This window comes from Clupea harengus, unplaced genomic scaffold (genome assembly GCF_900700415.2).
Source record: "Clupea harengus unplaced genomic scaffold, Ch_v2.0.2, whole genome shotgun sequence".
In the NCBI taxonomy this organism is placed as follows: domain Eukaryota; kingdom Metazoa; phylum Chordata; class Actinopteri; order Clupeiformes; family Clupeidae; genus Clupea; species Clupea harengus.
The window spans coordinates 1-16,043 of record NW_024879760.1 but is presented as its reverse complement, the minus strand read 5'-3'; the positions used below and the strand labels follow the sequence as shown (position 1 = coordinate 16,043).

Here is a 16,043-nt window from a genome sequence, read left to right as displayed (position 1 = left end):
TGGTTCAGATTGGCATTTGAAAATCAGGCCCAATATTACCCAACAGAGCCAGATCCTTATTCAGCACCCTATTACCCAGCCAGAATGCCTTGTGTGTTGCACTGGTGTGGTTTTGTAACCGTATCACTCTCCCTCAGCTCTTTCCACTGCTTGACCAAAGTCCTTTTCTTCACCCGCTGTGAATCCGCTGCCAACCATCATTTACAGTACGGCATTAAATCGTCTGAGATCACCACCACTATTAAAAAAAATGCCCAAAATCACTTAGTTACAAGTACATTAGCTGAATGTCTACTTTTGTCACCTCTGAGAGACCATAAGCACGACATTCAGCACATTTCAATACATGAAGCGTCTAAGGAGCTGTATGGTTTTGGGCTTTTTAGTCAATGGAGTAGGCAGGCTAATGGTTTAGCTATTTAGGTAGGGTGCTGCGCACAGATCCAACAGCGCATGGCTTTCTTAACTTCACAATTGCAATGTGGATCTCTGACACGGGCCTTTGGTGTTACCCTTAGACTGGGTAGGAACCAGTTATTCCTCCAGAGTAGACACACGCTAGCTTCGTACTATGTGTCAGCCTCGGGCCTTGCTGCTAGTCAGATGTCAAATACTGCAGCTCTCAAGAAAAACAAGGTCCTTTGACTTTCTATACACACACACACACAGCTACACATACACAATGTGTATGTATATGGTGCTAGATAGTTTGGGAAACCCTTAGAGATTTGTATATATTCATCATAATTTCCTGAAATTATGTAACACCCTTTATTCCATTTCCCTTTCATTTGTTGATATATTACAGCCATGACTTTATGATCCCTGAATCAATGCACATCTATTGAATATTAAATATTAAGGGCTTAGGGTTCACAGTAGTCCACAGAAATGTCTTTTTCAGTTGAGGTTTTTTTGATTGCTATCAGGGCTTGCCTTGCTAATTAAACCTTTAAGGCATGATTCAAAACTCACTTTGAAAAATTGGAAGGCCATTCATCGTGGTGTGTTGGGATCACTATTCTCCCTCAGACGTAACTCCTCTCTTCTGCCTCACCTTTCCAGGGTAGAAACCGACTTTGGGCCAGATTCACACCAGATCTGGGCCCTATCTGCTTCAGAGACATCAGCCACCTGGGTTTCCTCTCTAATTAGCCCTGCACCACAGCTCATCTGTATTGTTTACTGTGGGGAACGTAGCTTAATAAACTGCTATGTAAAGTCAGTGTACGGTACTCTCTGAGGGTTTTTAAAAGATCCTTTTGCATGCAATTTGTGTGTCTTCAAAAATCGATGTAAGAGTATGGATATGGTTCATAGGAAATGTATTCATTTAGGAAGGTTATTTATTATTATTTTATAGGAAAGTTATTAAATAATGCAATGTTCCCACTATGCAAACTCCAACTAACTGTAGGCTAAAAACATATAGGTTAATTCACAGCATTCAACAACTGAAGGCTGTCTGAAAACATCATCCTCTTCATTGACTGAATATTTAGAATAACTAGTTAAGCTTAATGGAATTTGTTGTTATCAGTAGTTTCGTCGGGCTACAGCAGTGTGACCTACTGAACATATTGAAAGACTAAGCAGGATTCAAATACTTGACGTCAAGTGAAGAATCGTGTTCAACTCCTCCCCCGAAGTCTTTCCCCTGAAAAAAGGCTGGCCTCAGGGTATGACTGACAGCTCTTCAACCAACGAACGCAAAGAGAAATTGTGCTTCGGCTTACCACTGGCCAATGAATCCTTTCTATGTTTGGGCATGGTTTCAAGCAAGTATATAGGCAGGGTGAGCAGCCCAAGTCGGTGCCTGACACCAAGGGTTGGGGTGTGCATGGACGGATCATTACGTTTGCTTTAAACTTGAGTACATATTGTATATGCTTTTATTTTTGTTTCTATTTCATAAAGCTTATTTTGAAATCTTTTTAGTTTTTTTTAACAAAGTATCGTGTAACATTTGAAGTTATCAATTCTCCGCAATCAAGCCAAACTACAAGAAGGTGAGTTTTGTAACGTTAATTTGTTTTTCAACTGTTGATTTGTTTAATACCGCTTTGTTTTATCGTTCTTGTATGGGTTTTTAATCTAACCATGACCCTAACGTGGCCTATTTGCGCTTTGCTTTTCAGCTCCTCTACATAGGCTAGGCCGCGGTGTAAAATGTCACGCAAAACTAACCTTTTTGAAATTTCTCTTGCAACTTAAATTCGTTAATTTATTTAATGCTAAGTGGTAGTCTTGGGTGTAATATTGTCTTGAAATTGTCACGTATAGTAGTTATTCTGATCTGGTTTCGTCAACGAAACCCTGGTTAGTTCTAGAAGCATATAGCTAAGTACGGGAGAGACATGCCCAGACATGTCCCAGCCCACTAAACTTGGGCTCTGCCTACAAGCTGTTGAAATGAGAAGAGTTCGCTACGTTGACGTAGCTTTTGGAGTTTGCTTATAAGGAATTTACTAACTTTTCTATAAACTAATTCACACATGTAGGTAGGGACAGAGTGATGGCTACAGTGGAGGGCACATGTACTTTGCCAAACTAGTGTTGAGCTGGGACATGTCTAGACATGTTTATGTAGCTCGGGGTCGCCTTTCTCGGTCGTGGGGCTTCGTGAATACGTCCATCTAAACTCACGTTGATCTGAATTTGTTTAGCTAATCCTAGATGACCATGCTATTTGTTTAACCCCTTGTCTGTTTTCTGTCTATTTTATACGGTTGAGGTCAGGCGATCAGTGTTGAGCCCAGTCAGCATATTTCAAAAAACGTTCAATAGAGAAATAATATTGTACTCTCTGTGTTACATGAATCATTATGTTAGGGGAATACATGGAAATAATATTGTACTCACTGTGTTACAGGAATCCTTATGCTAGGGGAAGTCATGCATTAGGGCTTTAAAATTGAACATTAAAGGGTGCTTCCAAGAGGGTAGATGCGGGAACGTATTCTGTCTCTTAGTGTTGCTAAACACTAGGTTGTTGCAAGTGTTTTTGTTTTTGTTATTTTTAATTACTTTTGTCCATACTGAGATTTTTCACTTAATCCAAACATATTTTTCTTACCCTTCTTAGATGATTGACACATTATCAGGACCAGGTGCCTTGCCTTTTGCTGTGCAGCTCAAGGCCCTAATAGACCAGGAGGGCAGATTCCAGCCCAAACTGTGTGGCCTGAGACTCATTGAAACGGCCCAAGACAACGGACACAGAATGACCGTCAAACTGAGGGAGTTTGAAGTGAAGGATCTTCTTTCTCTGACCCAATTCTTTGGATTTAGTGCAGAAACATTCTCTCTTGCCGTCAGTCTTCTGGATAGATTCCTTGCAGTGATGAAGGTATGGAAATATCCAGTGCCTTTGATGTCCTGTCTTGTAATCATTATATTCCTTATCCTGTTATGGAGTCTCATTTACACTATGTTTTTAAAGCAGGGTTTATAGAGTCTAGTCATTATTGGATGTAATGCACAACTTTTGACCACTTTCCCCATTTGCACAGTTGGGTATAAATGTAGATATTAGTATGTTTTCATCCTCCTAACATCCCTGATTTCTCCCTTTTTTCCCGGTTTCAGATTCAGCCCAAACATCTGGCCTGTGTGGGCCTGTGCTGCTTCTACATCGCAGTGAAATCTGCGGAGGAGGAGAAGAACGTCCCCGCGGCCAATGAGCTGATCCGCATCAGCCAGAGCCGCTTCACCATCTCGGACATGATGCGCATGGAGAAAATCATCCTGGAGAAGCTGTACTGGAAGGTGAAGGCCCCCACAGCCCTCCACTTCCTGCGCCTCTTCTTTTGTCGCATCCAGGAGCAGGTGGACGGAGACAGGTGAGGGACAAATCACACCAGTTACTCTTGAAGCTGTCGGAAGGGATCTGTGTTGGCAATATTAATGCAAAATAAGTTGCAATTCAGTCTGGCTGTATTATGTTCGTGACATTCTTTTGACAGATCAAAAGTGACTTAATTCATAATTAATGATCTAGTGAATATTAATCAGTCATAAAAATGTAAGAGATGGGCATCCCCACCTGTAACGTACGTGTGTGTGTATACAGGCCATTCTTGGTGGTTAATTATTACGGAAGTTGGCAGGAATTCATAATTTATCCTATTCAAATATAACCATTTCAGTTCCACTTTTACAGTTTACATAAACTCTGCTGAACAAACTCACATGTAAGTGTTTTCAGAGAAGTTATATGGAGTAAGTGACGGGTTTCATTTCTTTTTGCTTACAGCAAGAGTATCCTCAACATTGAGAGACTTGAAGCCCAGTTGAAAGCATGCCACTGCTGTTTTGCCTTCTCCAAAGTTAAGGTAAGGTGCTTGTATTTGTTCACGTGTATTTATTGTATAGGCTACAGACATATGAAGACAACAACAACAACCATGTATAGTAAACAGTAGAAACTGTTCTGAATTCCGGAGATGTTGTCACAACATTGCCGCTCACTGTCTTTTCGGTTTGTTTCCATAGCCATCTCTGCTTGCCTTAGCCTTATTGGCTCTTGAAATCCAGGAACAGCACGAGTACTGCAATGCTGAAGGCCTTCTGGAGGCCCTACAGGGACTACAGCAGCATCTTGGTGTAAGTACTGTGACATTACCCGACATGCCCTTCCACAGTAACTGGATCTTGTGGTACTGAGTGAGACGCGCGTACACTGACCTGATGTCTGTGGTGTAAGCTGGGGGCACAAGGTCATTGCACAACCTGTTCCTTTGTGACATGGCTGGTGGAAAATGTGTTGGTTAATCAGTAATGAAGCCCTGATGTAATCACTTTCAGTTCTTCAGTCACTTTCATAAATGCCGCAAACACACAGCTGTGATTATTCAGGTTCTGTCCATTGACTAAAGTTAATGTCTTCTGCTCTTTGTTTTCAGATCAAAGATGGTAACTTGCTGTGCGTGAGGGTGCTTGTCGCGAAGTGCCTCGTTGTGTATTCTTCCACAAAGTGCTCGAGACCAAACCGTCAGAGACTCCGATGGGTTATATCCGGCAGAACTGCCAGACAGCTGAAGCACAGCTACTACAAAATTGCCCACCTACCGACAATCCCTGAGTCTGCTTCTTGATGTGTAGTGGATGTGGTGTGGGAAAACCAGACACGCAAAACTGAAGTGAACACCAAGCAAGCATTTCTGTTTTTAAAAGGAGTTATGTAATCCATTATCTTGGTACTTCAGTTTTGTCCTCTGGTTGCCCAGCACCTCCCCCCCCCCCCCTCCCTAAGTGCTTCTCTGATAGCTGCAGATTCGGGAACAGATCCAGCCATGATTGGTCACAAACATGACTGTTCATAGCCAGGTCTGCTCCCGAGACCGTTGTTGGATTTGACTTGCTGAGAAGCTATCTTACAGGAAAATGCTAGATTTTGTTTTTGTTTGCTTTGTTTCTCTACTCCCCCCTCTTTTTTACTTTTTTTTTTTTTTCTCATGTACTTACAAATCTATTTATTTCATATCTGCACTGACTGGAGAGAATCTAGTTAAGAGTGGGTTTGATGGCACCTAGGCAGGAGACGATTGACGATCCTCTCTTGCCCAGTTGCCTGCACTAATGTACAGTGTGTTCTCGCCTGAATCTGTGCCTGGAGCGGCGCCGGTTTTTGTTTAAAGCAAAGAAATATAGTACCACCTAGGTCCTCAGTCCACTATGTGGAAGAGGAGGGAGAAGGGTTTTGTGAAAATTCATAAGACCAGGGAACCAAGAAATCAGGCCCAAAACCCTTAACTTCCACCCTAGGTTGCTGAACTGTCTTAATGCACACTCCTTACCCACGGTGACTTAAAATGGAAAAAATTCGTATCCTTTATGTGAAAGTGTTTGGCTTTGCCTACTGAGTTGACGTCGAATATGACGTGTGTTTTAATTCACTTTTTTTTTTTTTTTATGAACTTGATGGATCCCATACTTAGTTGCATGAACTAACTGAGGTTTTGAAATTCAGAGTGATTTCTGGACTTTATGGATTTACAAGTAATACAATGGTTGAATGAAGGAAGATTAACCTGAGTGAATTAAAAACATGTTAATGGGGTTTCCCAGTGAACATTGATGTCAAAGGAATAATAGCACCTTTAGCCATGTGAATCTTCCATTAGTGAGAATATGGGCTCAAGAAACCTTTGTTACCATCTAAAGGAACTTAAAAGTGGACCTTTCAATAAAGTGTTATTGAAATGCAGCACCATTATTGTTTCATTGTGTCAAACTTATTTTAATTACAATTCTGTATAAAACTGCATACATCTCAAATGCAACAAAGAAAAACAAGTGCTTGACTTGGTCAAACACACATGGGGAACTGATTCTGATGGCAGCCTGAACTGAGAAAATCGAATCCATCCATCGAAGAGTCTCCCTCCTGCTTTCAACTCCCATCTTAAATAATTCCAAAGGCAACAAAAGCTTTACCAGTCCTCACTTCTGAAGGTTGGAGAAATCTGGTCCTCCACCCGCAAAATTCCCAGATATTTCTGCGCCACTGAAGTCAAACCCAGGATTCTGTTGAAATCATTACACACAACGCTGTTGTCAGCAGTCACAACAAACTATTCTCACATCCTAATTGCACTACTTGACTGGTCACACACGCAGTGGCCATGAGTCAAGGTACTATAGGTTCTATAACCGCAGCCATTACTGAAAGATCACCATTGAGGCTACAGAGATTTCAAGTTATCCAGTGCAACAGTTTAAGATGAGCATCTAACCTCTCTCTGGAACCGCTCCAGCGTAAGTTTCCGCTGCATCTGGTCCTGTACCCACGCGTCCGCGCAATACTGCCCTTCTAGAAGCGACGTCCAGCAATTTCCAGCCTCCCGATTCGTCTTCATCAGCACGATTCGGATCAAGCACTTGTCCTCTGCAATTAAGTAAATAATTGCATTCACGCAAATAAGCAGACACAGTTACTGTTGCACAAGTGTCACATTCATGTGACTGTTTTAACATTATTGTCATTTTGTCTGGTTTTGGAATTGCTAGACTGATCAGTTCTGTGGTAGGGTAGGTCAGCCCTCAAAATGGTAAACATACCCAGCGTCCACATTGCCTCATCTTCAACTGTTGTGCCAAATAATTTCCCCTGTAAAGTGATGACACCGATGGACAATAGCATTACATATGATACATTACATTTGCTGTTACATTGTTAAAGCAATGAACCTATGAAAATAATTGTAACTAACAAATCAACGATATAGCTACATCTCGCTAACTGGCTAACTTAACCAGCTGGTTTTGGATTGGTTCTCCTACCTTGAAGACCTCCTGTCCTTTGACGCAGAGTTCTGCCTGCTTACTACCAAGGGTACACTTAACTTCTTTTGCTCTCGTTCCTACGGGGACATTCACTTCAACAAAAACCTCCTCCATAGTTTGGTACCAGGATCCCCAAGATGTGTTGCACGGGACAGCACCACTTTTCTCCTCAAAGTTTACCGACATGTCTCTTTTAAACCGCTCCCGTGAAGGGTTTACAGCCACGTCTATCCTAAAACGTAACAACAATGTAACAGACCTTAGCACAATTGTATTCTATTCTTGCTGGCTCGAAAACCACCACAACACCCTATGCAGAACACCCACCACTGAGTGAAACTATTTCTTCGTGATTCCTCCATGTATGCACTGGTGAGCCATATTTTAACGTATACTGCCGCCTACTGTTTAGGGAAGTGCAGGACATGGCATCTGGTCAAACTCCTTGCCCTTGAACCGTGTGATCTGTCCGCTGGTGAATCTAGACAGTTTCTACCTTCTCAAAGTGCGAAGATCCATGTCAGTTGTTCAGATAGAATCATGTGTATTCTTCCCACCAATATAATAAATAAAACCGGCAGGTCTTTAAATTGCCAAACAGTCTTCACTTTTAATCTCTTTTTAGACCAAGACAAACTTGCCAGTGAGGGGATTTTCTTTAATCTCTTAACTCGATTAGGCCACTTTTCAGGAGTTGCCTCTTGACGTTCTCGCATACGCTGAACAGGTCACTTCAGCCGACAAAACACTTCATGATTTATGGAATACATTCTGACTAAAATCTTCCTTTGAAAGCTGATTTTGCCTGAATAAGCCTTTTATTGAGCTGAATATTCCTCATCTTCAGCAAGAATGATTGCCTTTTTTACCTTGTTGATTTTGTCCAGGTAGGCGAAGACACCTCATTTTGGCGCCCACGATTATTTGCTAGATAGTCTTTTACAATACTTCTTTCTATTGCCAAGTCCATTTCTAATTAGGCTGACGAATAACGAATACTAATAAGACATTAGCCTACTATGCAGGGTAATTTGGAATATGGGCTAATACAGGCTTCTGTTCTTGTGACTGTTGGTAAACTATTTCCATTTTCCATTTCCAGTGTTGGTAGTGTTTTTAACCAAAAGATCAACGCAGATAATATTACACGCATTTTGGATCGCCTGCTGGAAGGATATGACAATCGACATCGACCAGGATCTGGAGGTGTTGTGTCTAAATATTGGCTCTGTCATAACGGGGTGCAGTTGTCTGGTAAAGGCCAATATCTTCTGATCGCATTATTTTGATCTCCACTTTGTTTTGTGTTTCAGTTAGTATCACTGAAGTCAAAACGGACATATTCGTCACGAGTTTTGGTCCTGTATCAGATATGGAAATGGTAAGATGAGTCAGCGTTCACTGGCACTGATCAAAGTTTAGTTTGATCATTGTTTGATTTGTAGCAGAGGATACAGCGCCCTACATGTTTACATTTGCCTTCATGTAGCAGGCCAAAATGATCCATTAACCTACCACATACAAAGCACTCGGGTGGCCCAATGCTGTCAGAATAGCCTTTAGCACAGGGAAGTCCTCCTCCTCTGGCCTATTTTTATCTGTCAAGGGCTAAATCTGTCCTGCTCTACAGTGTCTGTTTGTCCTGGTGTGTGCTGTGGTGTCCTCACAGATCTGAGCTGAGCTAAACTCTAATGGTAGGGAATCCCCCCTATATAACACATTATTAAACTATTTTTTTTTTTACTAAGCTTTTCCCTTGTCTTACAAATTCACTCAGGAGTACAGAATGGACATGTTCTTTCGACAAATGTGGGTTGACGAGCGGTTGAGGTATGAAGGCCCCATTGAGATTCTTGCTCTGAACAACAAGATGGTGGACAAAATTTGGACACCAGACACTTTCTTCCGAAACTCCAGGAGGTCCATCGCCCACAACATGACAACCCCCAACAAGATGTTTCGCATTATGCAGAACGGAACAGTGTTTTACACCATGAGGTACTGCATGGTCAAGACAAGCATCCTTCAATACCAAAAGCACAACTGACACACACAGCACAGAGGGAGTAGGGTGTGGCCCTGTGCGTTAAGTGGTCGAGCAATTGGAAGTCAAGGTCTTGGGTTTGATACCTAGACTGCATACATGCTACTGGAAGTTGCTTTTGATAACAAAGCCTGTTAAATTGATAGACAGAAGCTACAGGAACAGTATGTATTTGTTTGTATGTAGCTAGTAAGATGGAGTCTCATGATGTTATTTTAATTTCAGACTAACCATAAGTGCAGAGTGTCCAATGCGGTTGGAGGATTTCCCGCTGGATGGGCATGCTTGTCCTTTATACTTTGGAAGCTGTAAGTAGCCTATGCATTTGATAATGTATATTGTTACTGTACATTGAGGACTTGGTTGAGATGACCTTTGTATGGTTGGCTGCATTTAAAACAGATGCATACACCAACCGAGAAATTGTATACACCTGGAGAAAGGGTCTCGAGGCGTCAGTCGATGTACCGCCAGAATCATCCAGCTTGCTTCAGTACGACCTGGTTGGGAAGAGCCTCTTCACACAGACATATAAAATCACCACAGGTAAGGATTGGCATCATGAAACCAGCCCACAGAAAGATGCTCGTTCTCCATCATCTTTGTATTCACTCGTCCATTTTGTTTTTGTCTAAGTGGTGCTGTGTTTATCTGACATGATCCTTACAAAAGCATGCTTCTGTTGGCCATTGTCCTCCAAGCTTAGTTGTAAGATGCTTAACTGGCCTGACTTAATATGTGCTGTCTGCCTTAACCAAAAAAAAAGAACTGTGATGCAGAAAAGCCGATCGTACTTCTTGACGCCGAGCCGTAGCGGTCCATGGGCCTAGAGAGAGGAGAATTATGGACTGGCAAAAAAGTGGAGTTCCCCACAGAGGGCCCATCAGATCTGTGGAGCAGGCAGGGAGTATGAGAGGGAGAAAGAGAAGAGAGGGAGAGAGAGAGAAGAGAGGGAGAGGGGGAGAGAGAAGAGAGGGAGAGAGAGAGAAGAGAGGGAGATGGGGAGAGAGAGAGAGAAGAGAGGGAGAGGGAGATAGAGAAGAGAGGGAGAGAGAGAAGAGAGGGAGAGGGAGAGGGGGAGAGGATCAGGCAGTCGCCCAAAAGATAGGATTGTGGCCCAGTTAACATATCAAAGAGAGGATAGAATATCGCGCTCAGATATAGAGCCCCTTTCTCTCATTCTATTTCTGTATCTTTCTCGTGCTCCCCCTCCCTCCCTCTGTTTCTCTCTCCTTCTTCCTCAGTCTATCTTTCTATTGCTCTCTCTTTTCCTTGCGCCCCCCCCCCCCCCCCCCCATCTCCATTTCTTTCTCTCTCACTCGCTGTCTCACATCTAAACAGACACCCTCAACTCTCTTACTCATACACCCAATTACGAGCATCTGTGTATGCATCATGTTGGGGTTAAGCCCTATAACTGATGAGCAGTGTCATGGTTTTCAGATGCTGTGTAAGTATATGATTCAACACAAGCATGTAATTGGTTTATGCCTGTGGGATTGTTACTGACACCATGTTTGATATATATTTCTGAGCTCACTTTATTTTGATACACCATGAAGGTGTCACTGAATGCGGTAGGCCTACTCTCACTGTGGTGCAACAAGAGTGAAATTCTTTTAAAGAATTAAAGTAACACTATGCAACAATTTGACACTTTTTGAGGTATGGTTTTATAGGCAACTAGTTTTGGTACCCCCCTCAAATTCATTTTGATAGCATATGGTCATGTGAAGGACAGATAAACACCGGTGTCTTTCCCACTAGCCATGCAGGATATGCACTATGTAGTTCTGTGTTTCCTGGCTGAAACATCATGCAAAACTGGAAGAAAAGCTTTCACAGCATGATATTGCCAGTTATACTGCCAAAAGACACCAGTTAGTGTGTAGGCAAGCTTCTATCAGTGTCAACTGGGCTATTGGTGGAGTTTGCAAGGTTTTTGCATGCCTTTTAGTTAGTTAGTGAAATCGTTTTGGAACAGAACTCCTTATTGCTGCTTTAATAAGTTGAATTACTTGGACTTCACACTATTCCTGTATCACGTTCATATCACGTTTCCAGAATGTCCTTAAAATGCACTGTCTCAGACAGTTGGGGATAGAATAAGGATGTAGACAAAATGATGACCACTGGATGTAAGTAAATGTTATTATATTTGTTAATACATTGCTGTCCCACAAGTGAATAGACAGGAAGAAAGCAAAGAAAGTGCATTTGGAGTGCCTCACCTTTTGTGGACTGAACATGGCACTTTATCAAACCAGATATACATAATCTCTCTCAGTAATCTTGTTTACTCTGTCAGTCTGACCTTTGCGGTTTTTGTTGTTTGTTCCAGGTCAATATTCTGTCCAGGTTGTGCATTTTTTTCTCCAACGAAAGCTGGGCTACTATCTCATCCAAACATATATCCCACTGATCATGGTTGTTGTCTTGTCCCAAGTCTCATTTTGGATCAACAAGGAGTCTGTACCAGCCCGCACTGTTGCTGGTATGCTGATGCGCTCATTACTGACTCTAGTGGCTGTATCATTTGTTTTATTTATATGTGAAAGGTCATACACATAAATGTGTGTGAATGCCATGATCTTGTTGGTTTGTATATCATGTTTCTTCTTTGTTTCTTTGAATCATCATAAAGCTATGCTAAGGAAAGATTTGTGTTTGATTTAAGATGGGATTAATAGGTGAATCTCCATTTATATCAAAGGTTTTAACAGACTCCAAAGAGGCATCAGACCCCTAACACCTAGCACACATCCATCTCTTCATCTTTTTCTCCAGGCATCACCACGGTGCTCACCATGACAACCCTCAGCATCAGTGCTCGTGAGTGCCTGCCTAAGGTGTCGTATGCCACCGCGATGGACTGGTTCATCGCCGTGTGCTTCGCCTTCGTGGCGTCCGCGCTGATTGAGTTTGCGGCGGTCAACTACTTCGCCACCTTGCAGGCCAACGATCTCAAGCGCAAGAAGCGCAGAGCGTCCCGGCAAGACAGCGTCATCACCGGCAATGACAGTGACGACGACGTAAGTGATCCTCAGCACCAAGGGACATCTTTTATCTATGCAGGACTTTGCTTCTTCGAGTGTCAGCACACACTCACAAATAGACACAGCATCAGCCTCAGAAAATGATGTGAGGCCCTCAGTGTGGCCCTGGCCTGACATAAACCTTGCCGTGAGGTGCTTGAGCATTACCTCCCCTCTTCAGAGTTTCAAGGTCCTCACGCTGCGTGTTGTCTGCACCGCCAACCAACCAGCCAGGCAGTGCACAGTGAGAGACCATCAAAAATCTCAGCAGAGAAAGCGGAGCAGAGTTGGGATATGGGTCTGCGTCAGGAGAAGGGGTGGGGGTGTTTAGGGGGGTGGGTGGGTGCAGAAGGGGGAACAGGAGCTGCTCCAGGGGGCAATTTTTTTTTTTTTTTTAAAGCAACCAGCACGAAAGTTTTAATGACTGCTCGCGTCGGGGCTCGCTTCTCACACGGCAAGATCAGTAACGTCACGGAGCTCTTATCTTTTATGCAGAGGTAAATATGCTAATGCTGCAGGCGTTCAGAGTCTCCTGGGAGCACTCCCACGTGGTGAGCTCACTGTTGGCATTTTAAAAATAGCCTTGGCGTTATAACCCGGCTCCATGACTCCTCCACACATGATCTCTCACCTATATTTTGCATGTTCAACCTGCGGTTCCCATCCACCATCTGGTCTTGGAGGGAGGTTTAAAAAGACCCATTTCCCCCTCTTCTTAATCTGTGGGGCCCAATGAAAAGCCCCAAAGAATCAAACAAGCCTGAGTTAAATAACCTGAGTTGTGTGTCATGAAGTATGTTTTGACCTCACAAAGTATTTCGGATCATGTTTTGGAATATTTTGAAGACTACAGTGTTTACGCTACACTGCCATGGAAACAAGCCGAGAAAACAACACACAAACACAAACACACATATGAGAGGATACTATTTACATTTGGCGACCACTTTTGTTCTATAGTGCGCCCTTGTGATCAAATAGTATACTGCATTAGATACCTTTAAAGGTGCTGTAATCAACTTAAGTATATCATCCTAATATCCCCTGATACCCACTGTGGGTCCTTCCTGGGCTGTCCAATGTGCTGGGTTTCTTGGAGCATGGATTATCGTGTCCTCTATTGGTTCTGAAACATTATCATTTTCAACAGCTTTAAAGTAACACTATGGAGCTTCTGGAGCCGCCAGGTAGGGGGCTACTTTCTGCTGGACTATTCAGTAACTTATTTGCTGTCTTGCTTTGTCTTGTGTTGCACTTGCTTGATGTTTGACTGTGTTAGGAAAGTTGTAACTATCACAATAACATTACATAGAAGCTGACACGGGAGCGAGTCAACTAGCGAGTCAACAACTTTCCTAACACAGTCAAACATCAAGCAAGTGCAACACAAGACAAAGCAAGACAGCAAATAAGTTACTGAATAGTCCAGCAGAAAGTAGCCCCCTACCTGGCGGCTCCAGAAACATTCCACAACCGGAAACATTTCTCGTTACATTTTCTGGTTTTGTGCAGGAAAGAAAAGAACATCTTGAATCTCCAGTATCAAGTACTGTGTTAGTTGATATGAACTGATCGATGCATTGATAAATATCATAAAACCTATATGTAGCATCAACTTTAGACCTGACATAATTATATACAGATCTGCATAAGCTTTCATTTACTTAGGCAGGAGGAGTAGAATGAGACTGACTTCGCCCTTTCCCTGCCGATGTTTGGCATCACAGTGAGGTCAAAATGATAGGTATGGATGATACATGTCCCAAGCTGAAATAAACTTCCATCTGACGTCTTCAGAGAGCACCTCCCTTCCTAACTGGCACCTTGACTAGCGCTTAACTTGCACTTCAGCAGTTACATTCCTGCACTTCTTTTTTCCTTTCTAGGTCGTTTTTCTAATTCTTATGTAAAGTAGTATTTATTGTTACACCATGTTTTTTATTGCTCTTAGCTTGACTGTTCTCTCCCTTGTACGTCGCTTTGGACAAAAGCGTCTGCTAAATGACTAAAGGTAAATGTCATTTGTTTTACGCTTTCTCTCTCTCTCTCTCTCCCTCGCTCTCTCTATCTCTCTCTCTCTCTCTCTCTCTCTCTCTCTCTCTCTCTCTCTCTCTCTCTTTCTCTCTCTCTCTCTCTCTCTGTCTCAGCCTGATAATTGCAGCAGGTACAACTTTAAAGACAGGTCCAACTCTGTGATCAGCGAGCCCGGACAACGAGTCCCCAACTTCCTGCAGTCAGGCTCGGCCATCCCCACCAACATGCTGCTGGCGGGCACCAGCCCCATCGACTCGTACTCGCGCGTCCTCTTCCCCCTGGCTTTTGGCTCCTTCAACCTGGTTTACTGGTACTACTACCTCAGCAAGGACACCATGGAGAAGCCCAGGTACAATGTGGACAAAAACAGCAGCTATGAAACCTCCCCACCCAACCCTGGCCTGCCAAAGAATGGGATGGTTTTGTGATTAACATAGCTTAATTTGTGTTACTATTTAATGGTATACTTTGCAGGTAAATAGTTTTTAGGACATTTTCCGGGTTCACTTTGATGGTATATAATCATGTGAAGGAGAGATAAATCCACATGGCTGTCAAATATATCACTGAAATTCAGACGTTAGCAAGCCAGCTAGCTTTTACCAGTGCGTTAACTATGCTGTTGCTGGTGTTTGCAAGGCAAGTCGAGTGGGGTTTTAGCTGGTAAGCTTGCTAGTTTCAGACACAGACTTTGCCTCTCTTAATACAAGTGCGCCATATGTCCCCTCTCAAGCGTGACAAACTTTTCTCTGTTCAGCCACTACATAATAGGACATACAGGGCTTGAACTCCCACGGGGACACGGGTTCGAATCTGACCCGCGGTCATTTCCCGATCCCACTCCCCACCTCTTCTCTCCATCCTATTTCCTGTCCAAACCTTCACTGTCCTATCTGATTAAAGGCAAAAAGCCCAAAAATAAATCTTTAAAAAAATAATTTGTTTTAATAATAGGACAGACTGTTGTAGGTGAGGCTCTAAATTAAAGCAAAGTGCCTTGTGTAGATGTGCTCAATTTTGTATGCAACAATGGTTGCTTACTTTTTTTTTTTTTGTCTGGGACTTTTATCCAGGCTGTAAATACATAAATAATTTCTGATTCTAAAACAGCCGCGGGATGAAGCAGGCGAAAAGGAGCACGCTGATATTTCTGTTGTGAGAGCTTTTGTTGTTGCATCGAAACACTGAGGCACTAAGTATGTATTTTCATGAAAATTACATTTCCACATGGAAAGTTTTTTTTTTTACATCCGAGAACACCACCAGTAAATACAAATAAACGTCATGAAAAGTAACATTTACATTCATTCAAAATTAAACAAAGGCTTTCAGGTTGAACTGCATTCTTCTTTTAGTTAAGTAATTCTCCTTTAGTTCATAGTTTCTATCTCACAATGCACGGTTTCGTTCAGTTATCTTCCCTAATAACACATTCAGAGCGAGTGTCAGATATTGACGTGGCTGCACTCCATTTTGAGCATGAACCTCAGATTTGGGTTGTTCAAGGAGAGGTCCCACTGTGAGGGCAGGCACTTGCTTTGAATCATTGAGCTGTTGCTCTCAAACAGGGCTCATAATGTGGTTTGTGTGTGTGTGTGTGTGTGTGTGTGTGTGTGTGTGTCTGAGTGTGTGTGTGTGTGTGT

At 42.6% G+C, this 16,043-nt stretch overlaps 3 protein-coding genes across 5 annotated transcripts; 2 read left to right on the top strand and 1 right to left on the bottom strand.

Annotated features, from left to right (window-relative positions):
• Nucleotides 1-1,790: 1,790 nt before the first annotated feature.
• Nucleotides 1,791-6,214, top strand: ccng1 (cyclin G1). Its single transcript, XM_042704918.1, has 6 exons — nucleotides 1,791-2,009; nucleotides 3,086-3,349; nucleotides 3,589-3,842; nucleotides 4,256-4,334; nucleotides 4,495-4,605; nucleotides 4,905-6,214. The coding sequence occupies exons 2-6, from the start codon at nucleotides 3,086-3,088 to the stop codon at nucleotides 5,094-5,096; spliced, it is 900 nt and encodes a 299-aa protein (XP_042560852.1). The 5' UTR covers nucleotides 1,791-2,009; the 3' UTR covers nucleotides 5,097-6,214.
• Nucleotides 6,215-6,220: 6 nt separating this feature from the next.
• Nucleotides 6,221-7,670, bottom strand: nudcd2 (NudC domain containing 2). The gene is made up of 4 exons (XM_042704919.1): nucleotides 7,285-7,670; nucleotides 7,063-7,111; nucleotides 6,738-6,889; nucleotides 6,221-6,528 (listed from the first exon to the last, which is right to left on the bottom strand). Exons 1-4 carry the CDS (start codon nucleotides 7,471-7,473, stop codon nucleotides 6,445-6,447), a joined length of 474 nt encoding a protein of 157 aa, XP_042560853.1. The 5' UTR covers nucleotides 7,474-7,670; the 3' UTR covers nucleotides 6,221-6,444.
• Nucleotides 7,671-7,979: 309 nt separating this feature from the next.
• On the top strand, nucleotides 7,980-15,839 carry gabra6a (gamma-aminobutyric acid type A receptor subunit alpha6a). Of its 3 annotated transcripts, XM_042704911.1 has the most exons (9): nucleotides 7,980-8,174; nucleotides 8,390-8,493; nucleotides 8,601-8,668; nucleotides 9,065-9,285; nucleotides 9,557-9,639; nucleotides 9,734-9,877; nucleotides 11,673-11,825; nucleotides 12,119-12,363; nucleotides 14,514-15,838. In XM_042704911.1, exons 1-9 carry the CDS (start codon nucleotides 8,140-8,142, stop codon nucleotides 14,826-14,828), a joined length of 1,368 nt encoding a protein of 455 aa, XP_042560845.1. In that variant the 5' UTR covers nucleotides 7,980-8,139; the 3' UTR covers nucleotides 14,829-15,838. The 3 variants fall into 3 exon arrangements, with proteins under 3 accessions (XP_042560845.1, XP_042560844.1, XP_042560846.1); XM_042704910.1 differs by lacking the exon at nucleotides 7,980-8,174 and having other exon boundaries at nucleotides 8,207-8,493; XM_042704912.1 differs by lacking the exons at nucleotides 7,980-8,174; nucleotides 8,390-8,493; nucleotides 8,601-8,668 and adding an exon at nucleotides 8,677-8,981 and having other exon boundaries at nucleotides 14,514-15,839.
• The last annotated feature ends 204 nt before the right edge of the window (nucleotides 15,840-16,043 follow it).